The sequence below is a fragment of the Podarcis pityusensis genome (assembly GCF_964106645.2).
Source record: "Podarcis pityusensis genome assembly, chromosome: 5".
In the NCBI taxonomy this organism is placed as follows: Eukaryota; Metazoa; Chordata; class Lepidosauria; order Squamata; family Lacertidae; genus Podarcis; species Podarcis pityusensis.
In genome coordinates, this window is record NC_138032.1 from 35,194,342 (window position 1) to 35,212,649 (window position 18,308).

General features: G+C 41.3%; 1 protein-coding gene across 1 annotated transcript in view; it reads left to right on the forward strand.

Annotated features, from left to right (window-relative positions):
- Positions 1–18,308, forward strand: part of GPC1 (glypican 1) — a 200,088-nt gene that overhangs the window by 173,598 nt on the left and 8,182 nt on the right. The window contains exons 4-5 of the mRNA XM_081006931.1: positions 13,994–14,159; positions 16,360–16,490. Of these exons, the coding sequence (XP_080863057.1) occupies positions 13,994–14,159; positions 16,360–16,490 (297 nt within the window). The remainder of the gene's footprint in view (positions 1–13,993; positions 14,160–16,359; positions 16,491–18,308) is intronic.

An 18,308-nucleotide genomic window follows, 5' to 3' on the forward strand; every position in this document is an offset into this window, starting at 1 on the left:
ATTGGGAAGTTAACAGTGGCTAAGTTTTTAATTTATAAATGTGGTATAAAATCATTCAAAATTGGTTGTACATCCTGTTCTCATGACCCTTCAAGTAGTTTTTTTTTTAAGATTTAAAAAAGCAGGAGAATGACATAATTCAAGTGAAAGTAAGAAAAAGCTTATTTGTTTTTTTAATTGATATCAGTAGTCTTGTTCTAGGCCTGAATAAATGATCTGGCCACTTTTAACTATATTTCCCTCCTTCCCTCCATTCTCCTGTGCCTCTAGAGTCAGATGTGTGAAGATAAAATGAATTAAAAGGCCCACTGTTGGAGAATTATGGGTGTGGGGTTCCAGGAACCACTGTTTGGGCATCCCAAGCAGGAGTTGGGGCATCATGGCTTGACTTCTACATCTACATCTATCGATTTCTTAAAAGTTGAAGGTACAGCGGTACCTCGGGTTACATACGCTTCAGGTTACATACGCTTCAGGTTACAGACTCCACTAACCCAGAAATAGTGCTTCAGGTTAAGAACTTTGCTTCAGGATGAGAACAGAAATCGTGTTCCTGTGGCGTGGTGGCAGCAGGAGGCCCCATTAGCTAAAGTGGTGCTTCAGGTTAAGAACAGTTTCAGGTTAAGAACAGACCTCCGGAATGAATTAAGTACTTAACCCAAGGTACCACTGTATTCAACCACCTTTCATTTCAGTGGTTGCAGGAGCATTCCTCATATGGAAGAGCTGTTTCCATTGACATTTATCGGAGCAGCTTGCACTTTCAAGAACTCCCATGTATGTATCAAAGAGCATGCAGGGCTCTTGACTGTGGATTGCATTCATGCCTCATTTGCTCTCTGCTCTTGTGGTACAGAAGTTATAGACTTTATTACCTCCATAGATTCTCCTTCTTCCAAAGATTGACCTCCGGTCACCAAGTAAGAAGTCTGCTTCCAGCAGATGAAGTAAAGTGTCATCAAACAAGAGGCAAAACATAACATGCAGGAGGTTGAAGAATCACTCTGTGTGTCTTGTTGGCAAGGCCATTAGCTATTAGTCTCTTATCCTAAAATATATTTGATGTCTAAGCCCAGGAAATCAATTTGCATTTTGACCCATATATGCATCTTCACCGGCAAACAAGGATATCATCCTATACCACTCCTCCTCTTTACATCCATGATGATTCCCCTGTAAATTTAGTGCAAATAAAAGGAAGGGAAATGGGCTATCCGTAAAAGGGAATAATAATAATAATAATAATAATAATAATAATAATAATAATTGTCCAGTAGCACCTTATAGACCAACTAAGTTTGTTCTGGTATAAGCTTTCGTGTGCATGCACACGAAGAATCTGAAGAAGTGTGCATGCACACAAAAGCTCATACCAGAACAAACTTAGTTGGTCTATAAGCTGCTACTGGACAATTATTATTTTTTATTTTGACTGTGTCAGACCAACACAGCTACCTACCTGAATGAAAAAGGTATGTGAGAGAGCCAGTAAATAATTGGAGAGCTGGAATATGTCAGTGGCCACATGACAAGCAAGACTCTTTTGTGATTTACAGTGGTACCCTGGTTTACGAACTTAATCCGTTCCAGAAGTCCGTTCTTAAACCAAAACCGTTCTTAAACCGGGCCGCACTTACCCTAATGAGGCCTCCTGCTGCCAGTGCCCTTCCGCCATTCGGATTCTGTTCTTAGACCGAGGTAAATTTCTCAAACCGGGACACTATTTCCGGTTTTGTGGAGTTTGTAAACTGAATCGTTCTTAAACCGGACTGTTCTTAAACCGAGGTACCACTGTATTTGTTTTTAATGACTTCTGCCTCCACGTTTTGCCTAAGCTGAAGTTCTTTCTTTGCCACCAGCTGCTGGACCTCATATCATTCTAACATTTCAGCCATCACCCTTTTCAATTTGCACTTCAATAGGCTCTATATATTGCAGAAGCTCTTGCAGTGATTGAAAGGCATGTGTGCAGAGAGAGAAGTGAATAGAAGCTGCTCAAGGAATGGCACACTGGAGGAGACCCAGCAACGCAAAAGTGCCCAGAGCCACAATTTCTCTTTTCCAGAAATGGCATTCAGAGTTAGTTCTCCTAATAGTCAGTAAAGGAAAAAGGCATCCTTGATGAAGGAAAACCACCATGTTAGATTTGGAGCATTCATAATTGGGTCTGAACCTCTTCCTGATTATTTGTTGTAACAGAAGAGTGGGTGGGGAAATGATTGACAGAAGGGGAATATATTGGATTGGTGGCCTGTGACAGTGTGAGTGACAGATTGAAAAAGACAATGCAAGTGAGGCAGAGTTTCTCATCATACATTTAAAGTGTGAAGATACCAGTTTAAACAGTCATGACTAGTGATGTGAGGTGAGAATATTCTCCGGAGAATATTCTCAAGAATGAGAATATTCTCAAGAATAGTCTCTGCTAGAAAATTCTCCGGAGAATATTCTCCACAAACTGTAAATTCTAATGTTAAGAACCAGTTTTACAAGCCACATTTTAAAAATTTAGTAAATAATAAGTCAAGCTGTGATATCTCCAGTGTAAGTATTGAATAATGATCTTTGTGTTTTATTTTCTGGAAATAATAGCATTTATTTTAAACTTTATATTGATTTTATTAGTGCTGCACTGAAAATAGTGTACCATGTAGATATGCTTATTAAAGAACATACTCAGGTAGCAGACCTGAGTTTTTTAATATTCCTTTTACTTTAAAAGCTACATTTCATACATACACAACATAGTTATAATTCAAAGTTGATGGTAAATATACGGTTAGTGGCAGGCTTAGTGATTAACGTGAATCATTCATGTTGAATTTTCAATTTTAAGTTTGGTGCAAAAAATCAAAGAATGTGAATTCACTGCATTGCCCCATTGAATAAACGTATCTGTACAGGTAGGTAGCCGTGTTGGTCTGCTGTAGTTGAAACAAAATAAAAAAAATCCTTCCAGTAGCACCTTAGAGACCAACTAAGTTTGTTATTGGTATGAGCTTTCGTGTGCATGCACACTTTTTCAGACACTTCTTCAGGTATCTGAAGAAGTGTGCATGCACACGAAAGCTCATACCAATAACAAACTTACAGTAGTTGGTCTCTAAGGTGCTACTGGAAGGAATTTTTTATTTAGTATCTGTGCAGTTTTTGGTTGCCATCTGAACAAGTTTACCCATGAATAAACATGTATATTAACTAATTATATTATTTTCAATGCATTAAAATTATATTATTTTCAATGCATTAAAATTATATTATTTTCAATGCATTAAAATGAATATTCTCCTATTTTAAATGAAAATTCTCTAATATGCTCATTAATCAAGAATATTCTCGAGAATATTCTCCAAAAGATTATTCTCGCGAATTTAACGTCACTAGTCATGACTTCCCCCCAATAATTCTGAAAGCTGTAGTTTGTTAAAGATGCTGAGAGTTGATTGGAGACCCCTATTCCCCTCCCACAGCTACAATTCCCAGAGTTCCCTTTGATGGGAATTGAATGATCAACTACCCTGGGAAGTGTTCTTGCCAATAACTGGGTCCCAAGCCATTTAGGGCTGTAAACATCAGAGTAAGTACCTTGAATTGGGCCTGGAAAACAGTTGGTAACCAGTGTAGCTCTTTTAAGATAGAGGCAATGTGCTCATGGTCTGCTTCCCTTCCAGCATTCAAGCCACAGCATTTTGCACTAGTTGTTATTTCCAGGTCATCTTCAGGGGCAACCGCACATTACAGTTGTACAACTTGGAGATTACCAAAGCTGGGTTAACCATGGCTAGATTATCCCTACCAAAAACGGCCATTGTAGTTTGGCAGAATTAAGTAAAACAGGCCAATACCACAGAAGAGGCAAGATGATTTTTTGTCAGTCATTTCAAGTGAAAAACCCAGCATGCAGTGGTGCCCTCAGCCATTTACACACCTTTATATTGCCGGAAGAAATATCAACAACCTCAGATATGCAGATGACACAACATTGATGGCAGAAAGTGAGGAGGAATTAAAGAACCTTTTAATGAGGGTGAAAGAGGAGAGCGTAAAATATGGTTTGAAGCTCAACCTCAAAAAAACGAAGATCATGGCCACTGGTCCCATCACCTCCTGGCAAATAGAAGGGGAAGAAATGGAGGCAGTGAGAGATTTTACTTTCTTGGGCTCCATGATCACTGCAGATGGTGACAGCAGCCACAAAATTAAAAGACACCTGCTTCTTGGGAGAAAAGCAATAACAAACCTAGACAGCATCTTAAAAAGCAGAGACATCACCTTGCCAACAAAGGTCCGTATAATTAAAGCTATGGTTTTCCCAGTAGTGATGTATGGAAGTGAGAGCTGGACCATAAAGAAGGCTGATCACCAAAGAATTGATGCTTTTGAATTATGGTGCTGGAGGAGACTCTTGAGAGTCCCATGGACTGCAAGAAGATCAAACCTATCCATTCTGAAGGAAATCAGCCCTGAGTGCTCACTGGAAGGACAGATCGTGAAGCTGAGACTCCAATACTTTGGCTGCCTCATGAGAAGAGAAGACTCCCTGGAAAAGACCCTGATGTTGGGAAAGATGGAGGGCACAAGGAGAAGGGGACGACAGAGGACGAGATGGTTGGATAGTGTTCTCGAAGCTACCAGCATGAGTTTGACCAAACTGCGGGAGGCAGTGGAAGACAGGAGTGCCTGGCGTGCTCTGGTCCATGGGGTCACGAAGAGTCGGACACGACTAAACGACTAAACAACAACAACAACATATGTACACTGGATTTTTTTTAGGGTTAGAGTGATAATTTCCCCTTAGCCTTCTATGTGTAGTGATCTCTGGAGATCAGTTGGCCACCTTTTCAGAGGTCTGAATAGGCAAATGAAATGAACTGTGTATTCCCCCCCCCCACACACACATATTTCTAGCATATTTTTAGCTCAGGCAAAATGTGTGTGTCCCAGTGATAAACTATCTAGGATGGAAGTGAGTTGGTCAAGCACCAGGCTTCTGTTGGAAGATATGTGCTATTTAAAAAATGATGTTCCGGATTAACAGAAAAATATTACAGTCTGTTGCAGACTTTATATACTAAACCGTTTTGTAGATCCATCTCCACTCATCAAATCTAATTTCACTACAGCCCTATCGTGATACTTGGAGAGCCGTGCACATTTTCTCCTTTGTGATAATCTTTTCATTTATCATTTGTCTTGCCTCTTGGTCCTGTTCTCTAAGGCCAAGTTTGCTTCCCCACAATAGATGGCTATTCAAGCACAGTTTTGCAGAAAATGAAGGATGTAAATAGGCTGAGCCAATGTAACTTTTCCAAAGCAATAATGGGTGTTGGGTTAGGAACATCCCCCTATACGTTATTATCTTCATTTCTGGATGGCTGTTCGCAGCCACAGTATTCTCTGTTACTGTACCTCCTCTGGATTCATTTTCTGTTTTTTGCTCACTATGTAATCCTAGTCGATTGGAGATCACATAGTGAACAAGATGATATCACACAATTTTATAGATTTCATGTTGCTGTGCAGACAGAGCCCTGCCCATTTGCTTAAGGAGCTGCGTGGTGCTGCTCTCTTCCAGCAGTGCACAGTGAGAGCAGGTCACAAAACTTCTTAACACCTGGGAGTAAGCCCCCATTGAATTCATTATGACTTACTATGGTTAGGATTGTGCTGCTGGTGTATTTTGGTATGTCCTCTGTCTCATAACAGCCACTTCTTAAGGCTATATTTAGAAGCTCTTTCAAAAAGCTAAGTAACTGCATCTAAAGCAGGAAACTTAAGATGATGATAAAGAAGATCTAAATGTATTTCTGCTATGCACACACATGCACATTCATTTTATATCTTTGATTTGGATAAAGCATTAATAAATCACTCTTCAAATGCAAAGGATTATGATGCTTTGCTGTTATTGCTATCTCCAGGTGCACCTCTCTTCCATAGAATATCTGCTGGCTTTTTCCTTTTTTTCACGTTGATAATATCTGTCAGACAGAAAACCTTGGAGCGTTAGTCCCTTTAAGTGATGTATCATGAGTTCTCTGAAGTTTAAGATTCTGCTACCATGCTAGATGGGACATGCGTTTTTCTAAATGCTCTGAATTGCAACTGACCACTCAACAAGAAAATACACAGCCAATCAAGTTTTTGTAGTATTTAACGGGGAAAACCCACATCTCTCCCTCCCTCTTTTTCACACACACACACACACACACACACACACACACCTTTTTAGGCACGTCTCAGAGAGTTGCTGAGTGCATCTCTCAGTACTGATTGTAACTGTACAATAATGGCTGGTGACAGCCTTCTTGAAATGTCAGTGTTTATCAGGAACAAGGTGCTATATCAAGGGGTGTGCTTCTGTCGCATTAGCCTCTGAAATCAACTTCATGTTGTATCAAACATCAGTATAACATCCTGACTCATTCTGTTTTGTGTACTCTTGTGTGTATGTCCCCTTGTATTGACAGACCATTAATTCACTAACAGGGCAATCCTATGCATGTATACTTGAGCATGAGTGTGCATAAGATTGCAGCTTTAAGGGGCTTAACTACACATCACCTTAAATGTGTTGCCTGAAGTGACATCAGGATGTTTAACTAAAATCAAGAGGGGGGAGGCTGATCAAGATTAGGACCACAGATTAGAACCATTAGGAAGGGAGGTTTAACCCTTCCCTCTCCTGCCACAATTCGAAAGAAATTATCCTTCTACCCCCCATAGAGGAATGGGGGGAATCTCTCACTGGTGCCAACTCTCACTAGTTTCACTGTTTCTATGCAGAGGGATTCCCTCCCCCCCCCCCCCGATGACAGCAGCTAAATATTCCCTCTCCATGTGCTGTAGCGTCAGTCTAAATCCCATCCCAACTTGGTGTCACTTCAAGCAGTTTAAAGTGATGTAGAGTACTAGTTAGTTCTCTAATTTGCTTTTGTGAAGTTTTAACAAAGGCTGAAGTGATTTGAAAGTGAGGAAAATGACCTTTGAGTCATTAAGAATTTCTGACTCATCTGTTTCGGTGGAGGCTGTTTTCATCATTACAGACCATGAACTGGCAACCCACAAGTGTTCTTGATGGTATAAACAATCCTTTAATGCGTTCCATCATAATATATTTATTGTTTAATGCAGGAACTAGTGAAATGGCCCATCCTTGTGATGGATAGGGTATATGTAGACATTGCAGACAGAGACCCCTATGTATCGGGGGGGGGGTTCAATGTAGAGAGAAGCACACAAGCCTGTGGTCTTTCCCCATCATTCCTCTTGAGTACTATCCATTGAGGAAAGTATTATTTGTAAAGGCCCAACAAGAGGCAGTTCAAAATTGGAGGCAGGACAGAGTGGGACATAGTGAAAGAAAAAGGTAAAAGAAAGTTGGAAACGGACAGCTGTCTTTGCCAGACAGAGTACAGTGGTACCTTGTTCTTGAACTTCATCCATTCCGGGAGACTGTTCGACTCCCGAAACCGTTCGAAAACCAAGGCGTGGCTTCCGATTGGTTGCAGGAGCTTCTTGCACTCAAGCGGAAGCCACGTTGGACGTTCAGCTTCCAAAAAATGTTCACAAACTGGAACACTTACTTCCGGGTTTGCTGCATTCAGGAGCTGATTTGTTCGACAACTAAGCCGTTTGAGAACCAGGGTACCACTTTATATATGTCTGTTAGTAAATACTTTTGGTTTATATTTTTAACCGAGGTGGTAATTTATTCTTGGCAATAGATAACTGCGGCTTGCACAATGCCAGTTTTACACACCTGGCTAGGTCAGCATGGCGCTGAGCTTGCACATCAAGTTTGACAGGCGAATGACAAAAGGTAGATGCTCCTTGAGCATATGTTGAGTCTTTGTCAAAGTTAGACTGCCTGTAACTGCCCTTCTCCCTCCGAGTCAATTGTTCAAAAGGACAGGAAAGCAATATATTGTTGTGCATTTGAAGTGATCAGCAAACCTCTGGTTGACTCCTTAGTTAGAATACCTTGGCATGAAAATAATGAAATGTGTATATTAAGAACATATCAGATTACATTTGCCTTGATCTGTTACTTATCTAAATTATTTATTAATTCCCAAAGGATTAATGTGCGTACGAACAAAGAAATTCTTCACTAGGAAATTTAGACAGGTCTGAACAAGTTTTTTTTTTTAACACCGATCCCTCCCTAATATGACCCTTGGAAAATGCCTCTTTAATTCCCCTCAATTAAAAGGTAAAGACAGATTGCAAGTGTCTGGCAGAGCTTTCCTCCTCACCTGCTCAACGAAAGCATGTAGGAACACATCTCAGTGAGAGAGATGCCCACTTGCCAGATTTTATCTGCCGCGACTGCTGCTGAGTGAGACCATAAGGAAGAAATTTTAGGAGAACTGTGTTTGCATAAAGATTGCATTGTTGTTTCTCTTCACTGAGTTGTCAAGTGATATTAGAAAGGCCATCACAATCCTGAAGATTTGACCTGGTATGAACTGATCTTCATGAAATTCTTGTCTTAATGAAAGTAGCATTGACAAGAGTACACCCAGGTATTTCAGCAGATGCGGTTACATGAACAGGATTGCTGGTGCTTGGCAAAACCATTCGCTGTCATGTACTGCATTCACACTGCACCAGATTGTTTAAAAATGGAACAAATCTTGTTATCCTTTGCTTTGGCTACAGTCCTTGTGTTCTGATTTCCATGCACCCAGAAATGACAGGCTTTAATCTGATAATTGATATGTTGATCATTGAGTGTTTTGGTTTAAGATAGTCCTCTACATTCCCGCCTACGTAACTTTTCATCAGTTTTGAATTAGCAAGAGAAATTTTACTTGGCAATGTTTGAGTGAAAAGCAGCATTTTCAGAAATATTTCAGCTATTCAGAATGGGAGTAGGGTATGTTTTAAAAACAATTTATTGGATCAAAGCAGCACTTTCTGCATGTCATGAGGATGATCCAGCTAATCAGCCCTTTTCAGTTCCACTGATTGCAGTAGGAAAGGCTTGTGCATACGCTGAACTCTCATATTAGAAGCAATGAGATGTGTCTGTTCAACTTTGACTTCATTGTACCCCATATTGACATGTTTCCCATGTTTTTATTGATTGGTTGATTGAATTTATATACCGCCCTATACCCAGAGGCTCAGGGCAGTTCACAGAATAAAATCAAAATATAAGACCACAAAATACATAATCAAAATAAAAATATCAACCCAATAACCCCTGTCCTCCATTTATGACCTTTCTTGTGTGGTTGCATGCTGGAAGTTGCTGCGACAGCTGGTGTGCGCAGGAAATGTGTTTTGTGAATTAAAAAGAGAAATCAGTGGAGTTACAGCTGTCCATAAAGACTTAAGCCATTTCTACACGCAGACAGCAAATGTGATGCCATCTTTTCCACCCATCCGCATGTGTTCATTGAATGCATGGAGAAGAATCCAATAATTACAAAAGGTCTTTAGCATGTCATCTTTGATTGGTAGACAAACTAGTGACAGATAGTCATCAAATAAATGAGGAGTCGGTGGGCTGACATTCTCTGGCATAATTTGGTGATGGAAGAGGTTACCTGCTATGTAAAAGTAGGCAGAGACTGAGCAAGACCAGCTGACTTCTTAAGGCTTCTGATCACCTCTCCTTAATTATAATGAGATCCCAACATATTTTGTTCCAGCCCCAATATTTCCCCATGGAGGGACCATGCCCAGTGGCTGCTTGTTGGGAGAGTCAAAGAGTGTTGTGACTTGCTTGACCCAGTTCTTACAACCATTTGGGGAGTCTCCCTCTGCCTCCTAGCAATAGGATGCAAGGACCAGCATGTCATCCTCCAAGCACTGTGTGCCTGAAAACGGGACTAGTAGTACACCACCATGTGCTGTTGTTTTCCATTCACACAGTGCTGCTACAGGCTGCTGCAATCCTCTTCCTTGTTTATCCACATATGCACATAGAGGAAAGTGAACAACAGCCTGGACAGCTTGTGAAATACTGAACGGTCCAGTATGAGAAAGCACAGTCAACTAAGAGTTGTGTAAGGAACCATGAGGGAGCTATATTGCATTTATCAAATACTACCTGAGGAATACTAATGGCTTCAGTTGGAAAGATTTCTCAGTACCAGTAGCAAATAATGACTTACGCACAGGAACGTTGCATGTGAAGCATGGACTGATATGAATCTTAACTTCTTAAACACAAAGCTTAGATAGGGGGTGTGGTTGGTTTAGGATCAGAATATTTCCCTAAGGTCCTGAAACCCTGATTTCAATCTTTGCTTTGTGGTTGCATCCATTGTAGGAACTTGATTAGGACTCTTTATTCAAGTAGATGAAATTAATGTTTGCCTGAGATCCCTTTATGTCAGGACAAATGCAAGTTGATATAGAAGCTCTCCACTCTACAGTCTCCATTTGACCTAAATCAAGAAAGTATTGGGATCCTTACCAGGGCTAGCCCAATACATTTTGCTGCCTAAGATGAAGGACAAGATGGAATCGCCAGCATTCCACAAACAGATGCCATCCTGACTGGTAATTGGACCTTCCTTCATCACTGCACATGAGGCATGAGGTCATTTTAGGGGGTCCAAGACACACCATGTGGCAACAGAGGAAAATGACTGGGGGGCTCAGGAGGAATTGTAGGGGGTTGATGCTGCTGCCGCCTGAGGTGGTTACCTCGCCCTGTCTAATCGTAGAGCCAGGAATTCTTAAAGAATACTGAAGGCTGCACGGATTGATGGGTTTGCCATACTATAACGATTCAGTTTATAAGTACCCTAACACCAAGCATTCATGCACATTTCCAAAGACTGTTTCATATCTGTCTTCTCAAGGAACTTCAGTTTGAACCAGGAGTTTCACTCATGATACCTCCATGGTGGCTTTGTTTGTTTGAGAGCCTGATCTCGCAATTGTACTGCTTTTTCCCATGCACTTGCTCCAAACTTTGGCGCCAGCTCAGAGTGCCTGGATAATTCTGTGGAATGCTCTGACCTGGACATTGTGTTCTGGGCTTTGATGTACAACTGAAAAAAGAGCTTATTCTCCAGGAATCTGTTCTGTACACTAGTGCTGGATTACATTAGAAACCAGAACTGCCGTGGAACAATTCCAGCACTTGCCTTTCCGTATCTAGGATATATCTGAAGATGATTCTGCATGATCCGTGCACACAGAAATCCATTTCAGGTGGAACTGGTCTTTAGGCTGTTTGTACAGCTGCACACTGGGGGTATTTGTCAATCTTTCCCTCTCCTCTCCTTTCAGTCTTTAAGAATATTATAAATCTTCTTGGAATTTAGATGCAATATACCCAAAATCCATTCTGGGAACTCACGTAAATCCTATTTCCCTGTTCTGTTTTGTAGTCTGCCGGTGCATGTCATGATTCTGTTTAGACTCTCAGGTCTCCGCTTTTACATTATACTGGTGGTATGGGAGCTATTGAAGCATATTTCATTCCCTTACCACTGAAGCAACATGGAATACCCACACTCCACCCCATGCCAACATTGCCCCAGTTTACGAGAAAGGAGGTAAAGCACATGGCTGCCTGACATAGGGCCTTTTCACATGTGACTCTCATGACTATAGAATGATCTCCTCAGGGAGACTTGTCCTGTGTTGAGTTTGATGTATTTTTAGTGCTAGGTGAAAAACTTTTTGTAGGCCTTTTTCAATTTTAAAGTTTATGTAGATTGTTGTTTTAACCTGCTCTGGTACTAATATACTTTTTATTGCTCTTGTGCCGGTTGTTTTTACTTCTAAATCTTGCTTAGCCTCTCTGAAAACCCTTTGGCTGAAGATCAGGAATAAAAAAGTCCCAAATAAATAAACAATAAATACATGTGGGTTGCTTCCCCGCCAGAGGGTAGCCTGCTGGTCTCCACACCTGGTAATGGTCAATCTGATCAAAAACCATGCCTAGAATACTTTCAGACATTCTTTCCATAGGAAATTCAGGTTTTGAGCATTTGGTTGTTTATTAAAAAAGAAAAGCCTTTTATCTTTGCAGCACCTTCAAGATTAACTTGTTTTATTTTAACTCTGTGAGCTTTTGTAGACTCCAGTCTGCTTCATCGGATTCTGAAATGGACATCTAGGGACAAAATGAAAGTGTATGACAGAGTGAACTGTCTATGAAAGCTCATGCTGGCAAAATAAAATAAGTTTGACTTTAAGTTCCCACAAAGACCAAGCCTTTTCTTTTAAAATATCTCCATAATAATCATTCTTGGGAGCGAATTTGTAACTGAAAACTGTTAACATGGCAGTGTTAAGAAACCATAAATAAGCTTTGGAAAGGCACAAGGAAGAGGAACAAACTAAAAGGCAAGTAGTTTCTTGCTACTGCTTTTTGTCATACACACAGAATGATTTTCACTACTTATACACAGTGATTCTGTAGGGCTGTGTGTTTCTCATGTGCCTGTGGTCATGTTCTCTTCCTAATGAGGTGGATCATAGCCGATGAAAGCATATGCCATAATAAATTTGTTAGACTTTAGGATGCCAAGAGATTCTTAACTGTTTTTGCTGCAAGAGATTAACGTTCCTACCCTTCTGGAAACGGGGTCTTGTTTTTGTTTTTCTCCATTAGGGCAAGCTTGGTGCAGGCCTGTTTCTAGAAGACTGGTTAGCTGGGAAAGGGAAGGAGCTCCTGCTCTGTCAACTTTTCCTCTGAGCAGTCCCCACTTTTAAATCATTACTGTTTTTGTTTTGCGCCCTTAACTTGACACCACAATAATGCCAAATGAAAATAATGAAAATCTTGCATGTCAACACTTTTAATAAGTCTTGGTCTTTTAGATTTTTTTTTAATCGGTGGGATTATTGTATGTGTGTGTTGTTTTTCTCTGGTTGATTAATTTCTGTTCTTTGAAACTATTATCCTTTGAGTGCCTTGCTATTTACAGAAGGACTGAAGCGCCACCCAGTGATCACCAGAGGGGACTGAAATGATTCTGACAAATTTAATCCCAGGCATTAAGACTCATATGCCTCAATCCAGTGCCAATGCTAGGAGCACTGCATGTGTGTGTCCCTAGCTGAATTTGGAAACCTATGTAGTCTGGGTGAATGCCTGACTGTGCCCCAGTAAGCAAACAGCCTTGGTGTTCCTTAGCTTGCAGATTCTAAACATGGAGATTCCCTATCTAGCTGCCATAACGGGCCTCTCCTCCACTAATTTATCCAGGCCCCTTTTAAAGCCATTATTCACATGTTGCACTGAGCACAGGTATAAACTGTGGACAGCTGTCTGTGTGAAGCAATGTGGACTTCTTGTTTTGTGCAGCTCAGACTTTACACTCGTTCTTGTTAGTTCTTAACGTCCCACAAGGCACTCAGTTGTTTTTGTTGCAGGCGTCTTAACATTGATATTTTATGTCACTGTTTGGCTTTTGACAGTATTTGATATTTAGGTTCAACAGTTTTGTGACAGTTTGAGCCATTACCCGGACTGATATTTAACATTTTATCATGGTTGTCATTCTTAACAGTATTTAGTAGCCGGCAGCTTTTGACACTTGCTTTTTCATACCTGGCAAAACCCTCAAGAGAGAATTCTAGAGTGGCCTGCAGGCCTAAGGGACTCAAAACGTTGATTTTCAAGGTCACATTTTAGTCAGATTCTGCATTTAAGAATTTGAAACATTGAGAGGTTTTTCGTTCTGCTCAGCTCTAACGATAGACTTAAATTTGAGATAAATTTAGCCATATCCATGAATTTCAGATAGTAAACTATTTACTGCTCTGCTTAATGAGCACAAGGATTTGTTTTCAAATTGTACAGATTGCTGTGTGTGTGTGTTTCTACTACTCGCCCCCTTCCCCAAATCCCTTCTGTTTTCTTTGTGTGTCTGTTTGTTTATTTAGATTGTAAATCTGCAGGCAGGACTCTGTTCTCTTTTATCCTGCATTTTATATTGTACAGCTGCTGCTTCTGTCTTTCATTTTCTTTTTCTGGTGGCACTTAGGAAATAATGGCTGTGTTCTTTTAAAGGTCCCACTGAGCCAATATTGCACTCGGGCTATTATGAAGCTGATGTACTGTGCACACTGCCGGGGCATGTCCAACGTAAAGCCCTGCAACGGCTATTGCCGCAATGTCTTGAAAGGCTGCCTGGCCAATCAAGCAGACCTGGACCCTGAATGGAAGAACCTGATTGGTAAGAAGAGCAGGCAACTGCACATTATTTCACTTTGGCTGGTCTTTTGCATGTAATTCCCGCCCCCCTTTTTTTCAATCAATAGAGTGCAGTTTTGGAGAACAAACAGATCAATTGATAGAAGCATTCACAATCCCGTTGCACTAAATTCTAAACACTATCGATATGTGTAGATGTTTCTGAAGCACCACTTCATCCTGTAGACTAAGTGCATACCTGCATCTCAGCTTCCCATGCTCTGGGCCTGGATGCTTTTAACTGCTAAGGATTTGCAAAGTGGCCTTGTAAAAAGCTATTTCATTCTAGAAGATCCCAGATTCAGCATTTAGCACTGGGTTACTCAAACAGTGTCGCTCTTGGCAGACCTGAACTTGCCTCTCTCTGTAGTGTGAGGAGAACAAACAGAAGCATGGGCTAAAGAGCCTGGAATACGTACACATGGTGGTAGGAAAGAAATTTGGATGACCATTGGCTGATCATTTGGCCATTCGAAACCCACCAATGTTTTGATCAAATAACAAATTTCCTTGTGAGAAATTTGAATAAAATGAATCACAGATCGGGAGCAGCAACATCTTTTTTCTCCCGAAAGCTCTGTACATATCTGCAATTATACAAACATTTAGGAGGAGTGGCATTTATAAGCAGAATGAACAGGACAATTGCTGGAATTGCCAAGGGAGAAAAGACTAGGCTAGCTTTGCAGTGTTTCCCCTTAATTAACTTGTGAGTCCTGTGGCAATAAGTATGTGCTTTAACACACGGGGGTGTTATTGGGTTGTCTTTGTTTTTATTATGTATTTTGTGTTTTTTTTATTGTGGGTTTGTTTTTGTTGTGAACCACCCTGAGATCTGCGGGTGTATACAAATTTAATAAATAATAAATAAATAAATTGACAGAAGTCATCACCACCCGTTCTGTAAGACCTTAGGCGGCTTTTAAAAAGCAAGTTGCTGTTCCTCGTTTGCCCCGTTGTTATAACCGGTTAATTTTAGTGCAAGTAGGAGGATGAAATGGAGTCTAATTCCTGATACTTGAACCTATGGGCTTGACATCTTTTGTTGGTTTAAGCTTGTTCTGGAAACCCACTGAATGAAGTTGTTTGTGTGAGAAATAGACATAGTACGGCTTATACTGCATGTAGTGCTGACATGGTATTGAGAGCCAGCATGCTATAGTGGCTAAGTCTGGGGAGATCCGGGTTCAAATCCCTGCTCGGCCATCAAGGTCACTGAGTGACTCTGGGCCAGGCACACGCTTTCGTAGCCTGACCCTGCATCACAGGGCTGTTGTGAGGATAAAGTTGGAGGTGAGAATCATGCCTGCCATCCTGAACTCTTTGGAGGAAAGGTGGTGATATAGATGTAAAATAATAATAATACTAACAACAACAACAACAAGGCTAGGAATAGTTTTTAAAAATAAAAATAAAAATTCCTGGTGCACATATGATACTGTAATCATAAGAATTACAGAAAAAAGAATTATAAGAAAAAAGCAGAGACATCACCTTGCCAACAAAGGTCCATATAGTTAAAGCCATGGTTTTCCCGGTAGTGATGTATGAAAGTGAGAGCTGGACCATCAAGAAGGCTGATCGCCGAAGAATTGATGCTTTTGAATTATGGTGCTGGAGGAGACTCTTGAGAGTCCCATGGGCTGCAAGAAGATCAAACCTATTCATTCTTAAGGAAATCAGCCCTGAGTGCTCACTGGAAGGACAGATCCTGAAGCTGAGGCTCCAATACTTTGGCCCCCTCATGAGAAGAGAAGACTCCCTGGAAAAGACCCTGATGTTGGGAAAGATGGAGGACACAAGGAGAAGGGGACGATGGAGGATGAGATGGTTGGATAGTGTTCTCGAAGCTACAAACATGAGTCTGACCAAACTGCGGGAGGCAGTGGAAGACAGGAGTGCCTGGCGTGCTCTGGTCCATGGGGTCACAAAGAGTCGGACACGACTAAACAACTAAACAACAACAACAATCATCATCATCATAAGAATGTGGGCATTTAGCTCCTTATAGGCTTAAATTCCACATGACTCACAGTCTCCCTGGGAATAAATGAATATATAGAAGAACCCATTGAGAAACCCTACATGTCATGTCCAGTGCTGGTATATAATGATTACCTAGGTTTTTGAAACATTATTTGCATGACGCATTCTTAAATTGTGTCTGTTATTTACCCTGATAGATTCACTGCTGTTGGTGGCTGACCGCTTTGATGGACCATCCAATGTAGACATAGTCATTGGTACAATTCATACCAGGATTGCAGAAGCCATTTCAAATATGCAGGAGAACAGAGAATCTATAAAATCCAAGGTAAAAGCCAGACTGCAAAAGCTGAAAATGCAGTTTACTTAACAGCGATATTTCATTTATTGTATGTATTTATATCATGCCTTACCTCCATGTTACAAAGTTTGCCATTAAGACATGTATCAGCCCTGCTTAGCTTCAGCCTTCAGATCATTCCCTCCGCCATTTTCATATCTGCCATCTCAGGCAAAGTAACGCCAAGAGAATTCCAACAATTTCTGCTGAATGACATTAGAAGTGCTAGGCCCTGGTTTGTTCCTTTCATGAGTACTGGACAGGCAGAGATAGCCTGATTATCTTGCCTGTCTTCTTTACTTGCATATCTTTGCCAGAGCCTATCTCCCTTCCGCCATAGGAGCTGGCCGGCTTCCCCTGAGAATCCCACCTGTCTCTCCTTCATCCTCCTTGATTTCAGGAGATTTTCGCAGCTGCATTTCTGAGTAGAATGTGATACATTAGCCCTGCATGGAGGGAATTCGCTCCTTCATCAGTCCTAAAACTGTGCAGCTCCCCATCCAACTGAGTCAGATGTTAACAGCGGAATAATTTGTGCTCCTGAAGCCCAGCTGCTTTCCCCATGATTCCTAAGAACTGTAACTAACAGGTGCTGATGGAGAATGAATCGGGAACTGACTGGCAAGTAGATAAGTCACTGATAGGCCAGCAGGGATGGAGGAAACAGCAGTGCAGCACAAAATACAGTGTTAATTCAACACAGAAATAGAGCCATCAATTCAGAGAGAGAGAGAGAGAGAGAGAGAGAGAGAGAGAGAGAGAGAGCGCACAGAGAGACGAATGAATCTATACCTCCCAGAAGGTATTTTTCATTGCTCTTGCATGTTTTTATGCCCCTAAAAGAATTGCTTTGTAATAACCACAGTAATAAACTATAAATGGGTGAGCTACAGTGATGAAGCTGGATTCATTTGTCTCTTTCATAAAACAAATTTGGGAATATTTTATATACAAGCATTAAAAAGAAATGGCTAGCAAGGCAGTAGGATCACCTTGTAAATCACAGATATGGGCCAAAGTGCACCATAAATGACATCCACATTGTCTATCATTATGATGCAATTAATCTGAAACTCTGCTCCAGGGCAAGTTAGCCAGGTTGTTGTCTTCTGCAGTGTGAGCACCCAAAACCCAGCTGACCATTCAGCCAGCTAGAATGTTGGTAGCTGTCACACAGAATGATCACACAGAAATCAGATTCCACGTTGGTGGCAGCATCAGAATCCCAGATTTTAAAAGGATTGTTCTTCTACAATCCCTTTTTTCTGTTCTTAAAAGGAAGTTACAGCAGTGGAGGGGTTATTGTTCCCTTAAAAACAACAACCAATTATATATATCTCAGCAGTTTAAAACAACAGCACATACATAAAACCTGGGATAAAGATTTCTATTGAGAAAGCTTTTTGAAAGAGAAACATACCGTATTTTTCGCCCTATAGGACGCACTTTTTCCCCTCCAAAAATGAAGGGGAAATGTGTGTGCGTCCTATGGGGCGAATGCAGGCTTTCGCTGAAGCCTGGAGAGCGAGGGGGGTCGGTGCGCACCGACCCATCTTGCTCTCCAGGCTTTAGGAAGCTATCCGCTAGCCGTGGGAGACGCAGCTCTCCCACGCTAGCGGAGAGCTTGCCTGCACCCAGAAGCTTGGGGCGCACTGAGCTCAGCACGCCCCAAGCTTCGGGCTTCGCGCAGCGCTCCGCTAGCCGTGGGAGAGCCGCACAGCTCTCCCACGGCTAGCGGATAACAGCCTGTTCTGGGGGCTGGGGTCGGGGGAAGCTCGGGCTTCCCCCGCCCCAGCCCCGCACCTG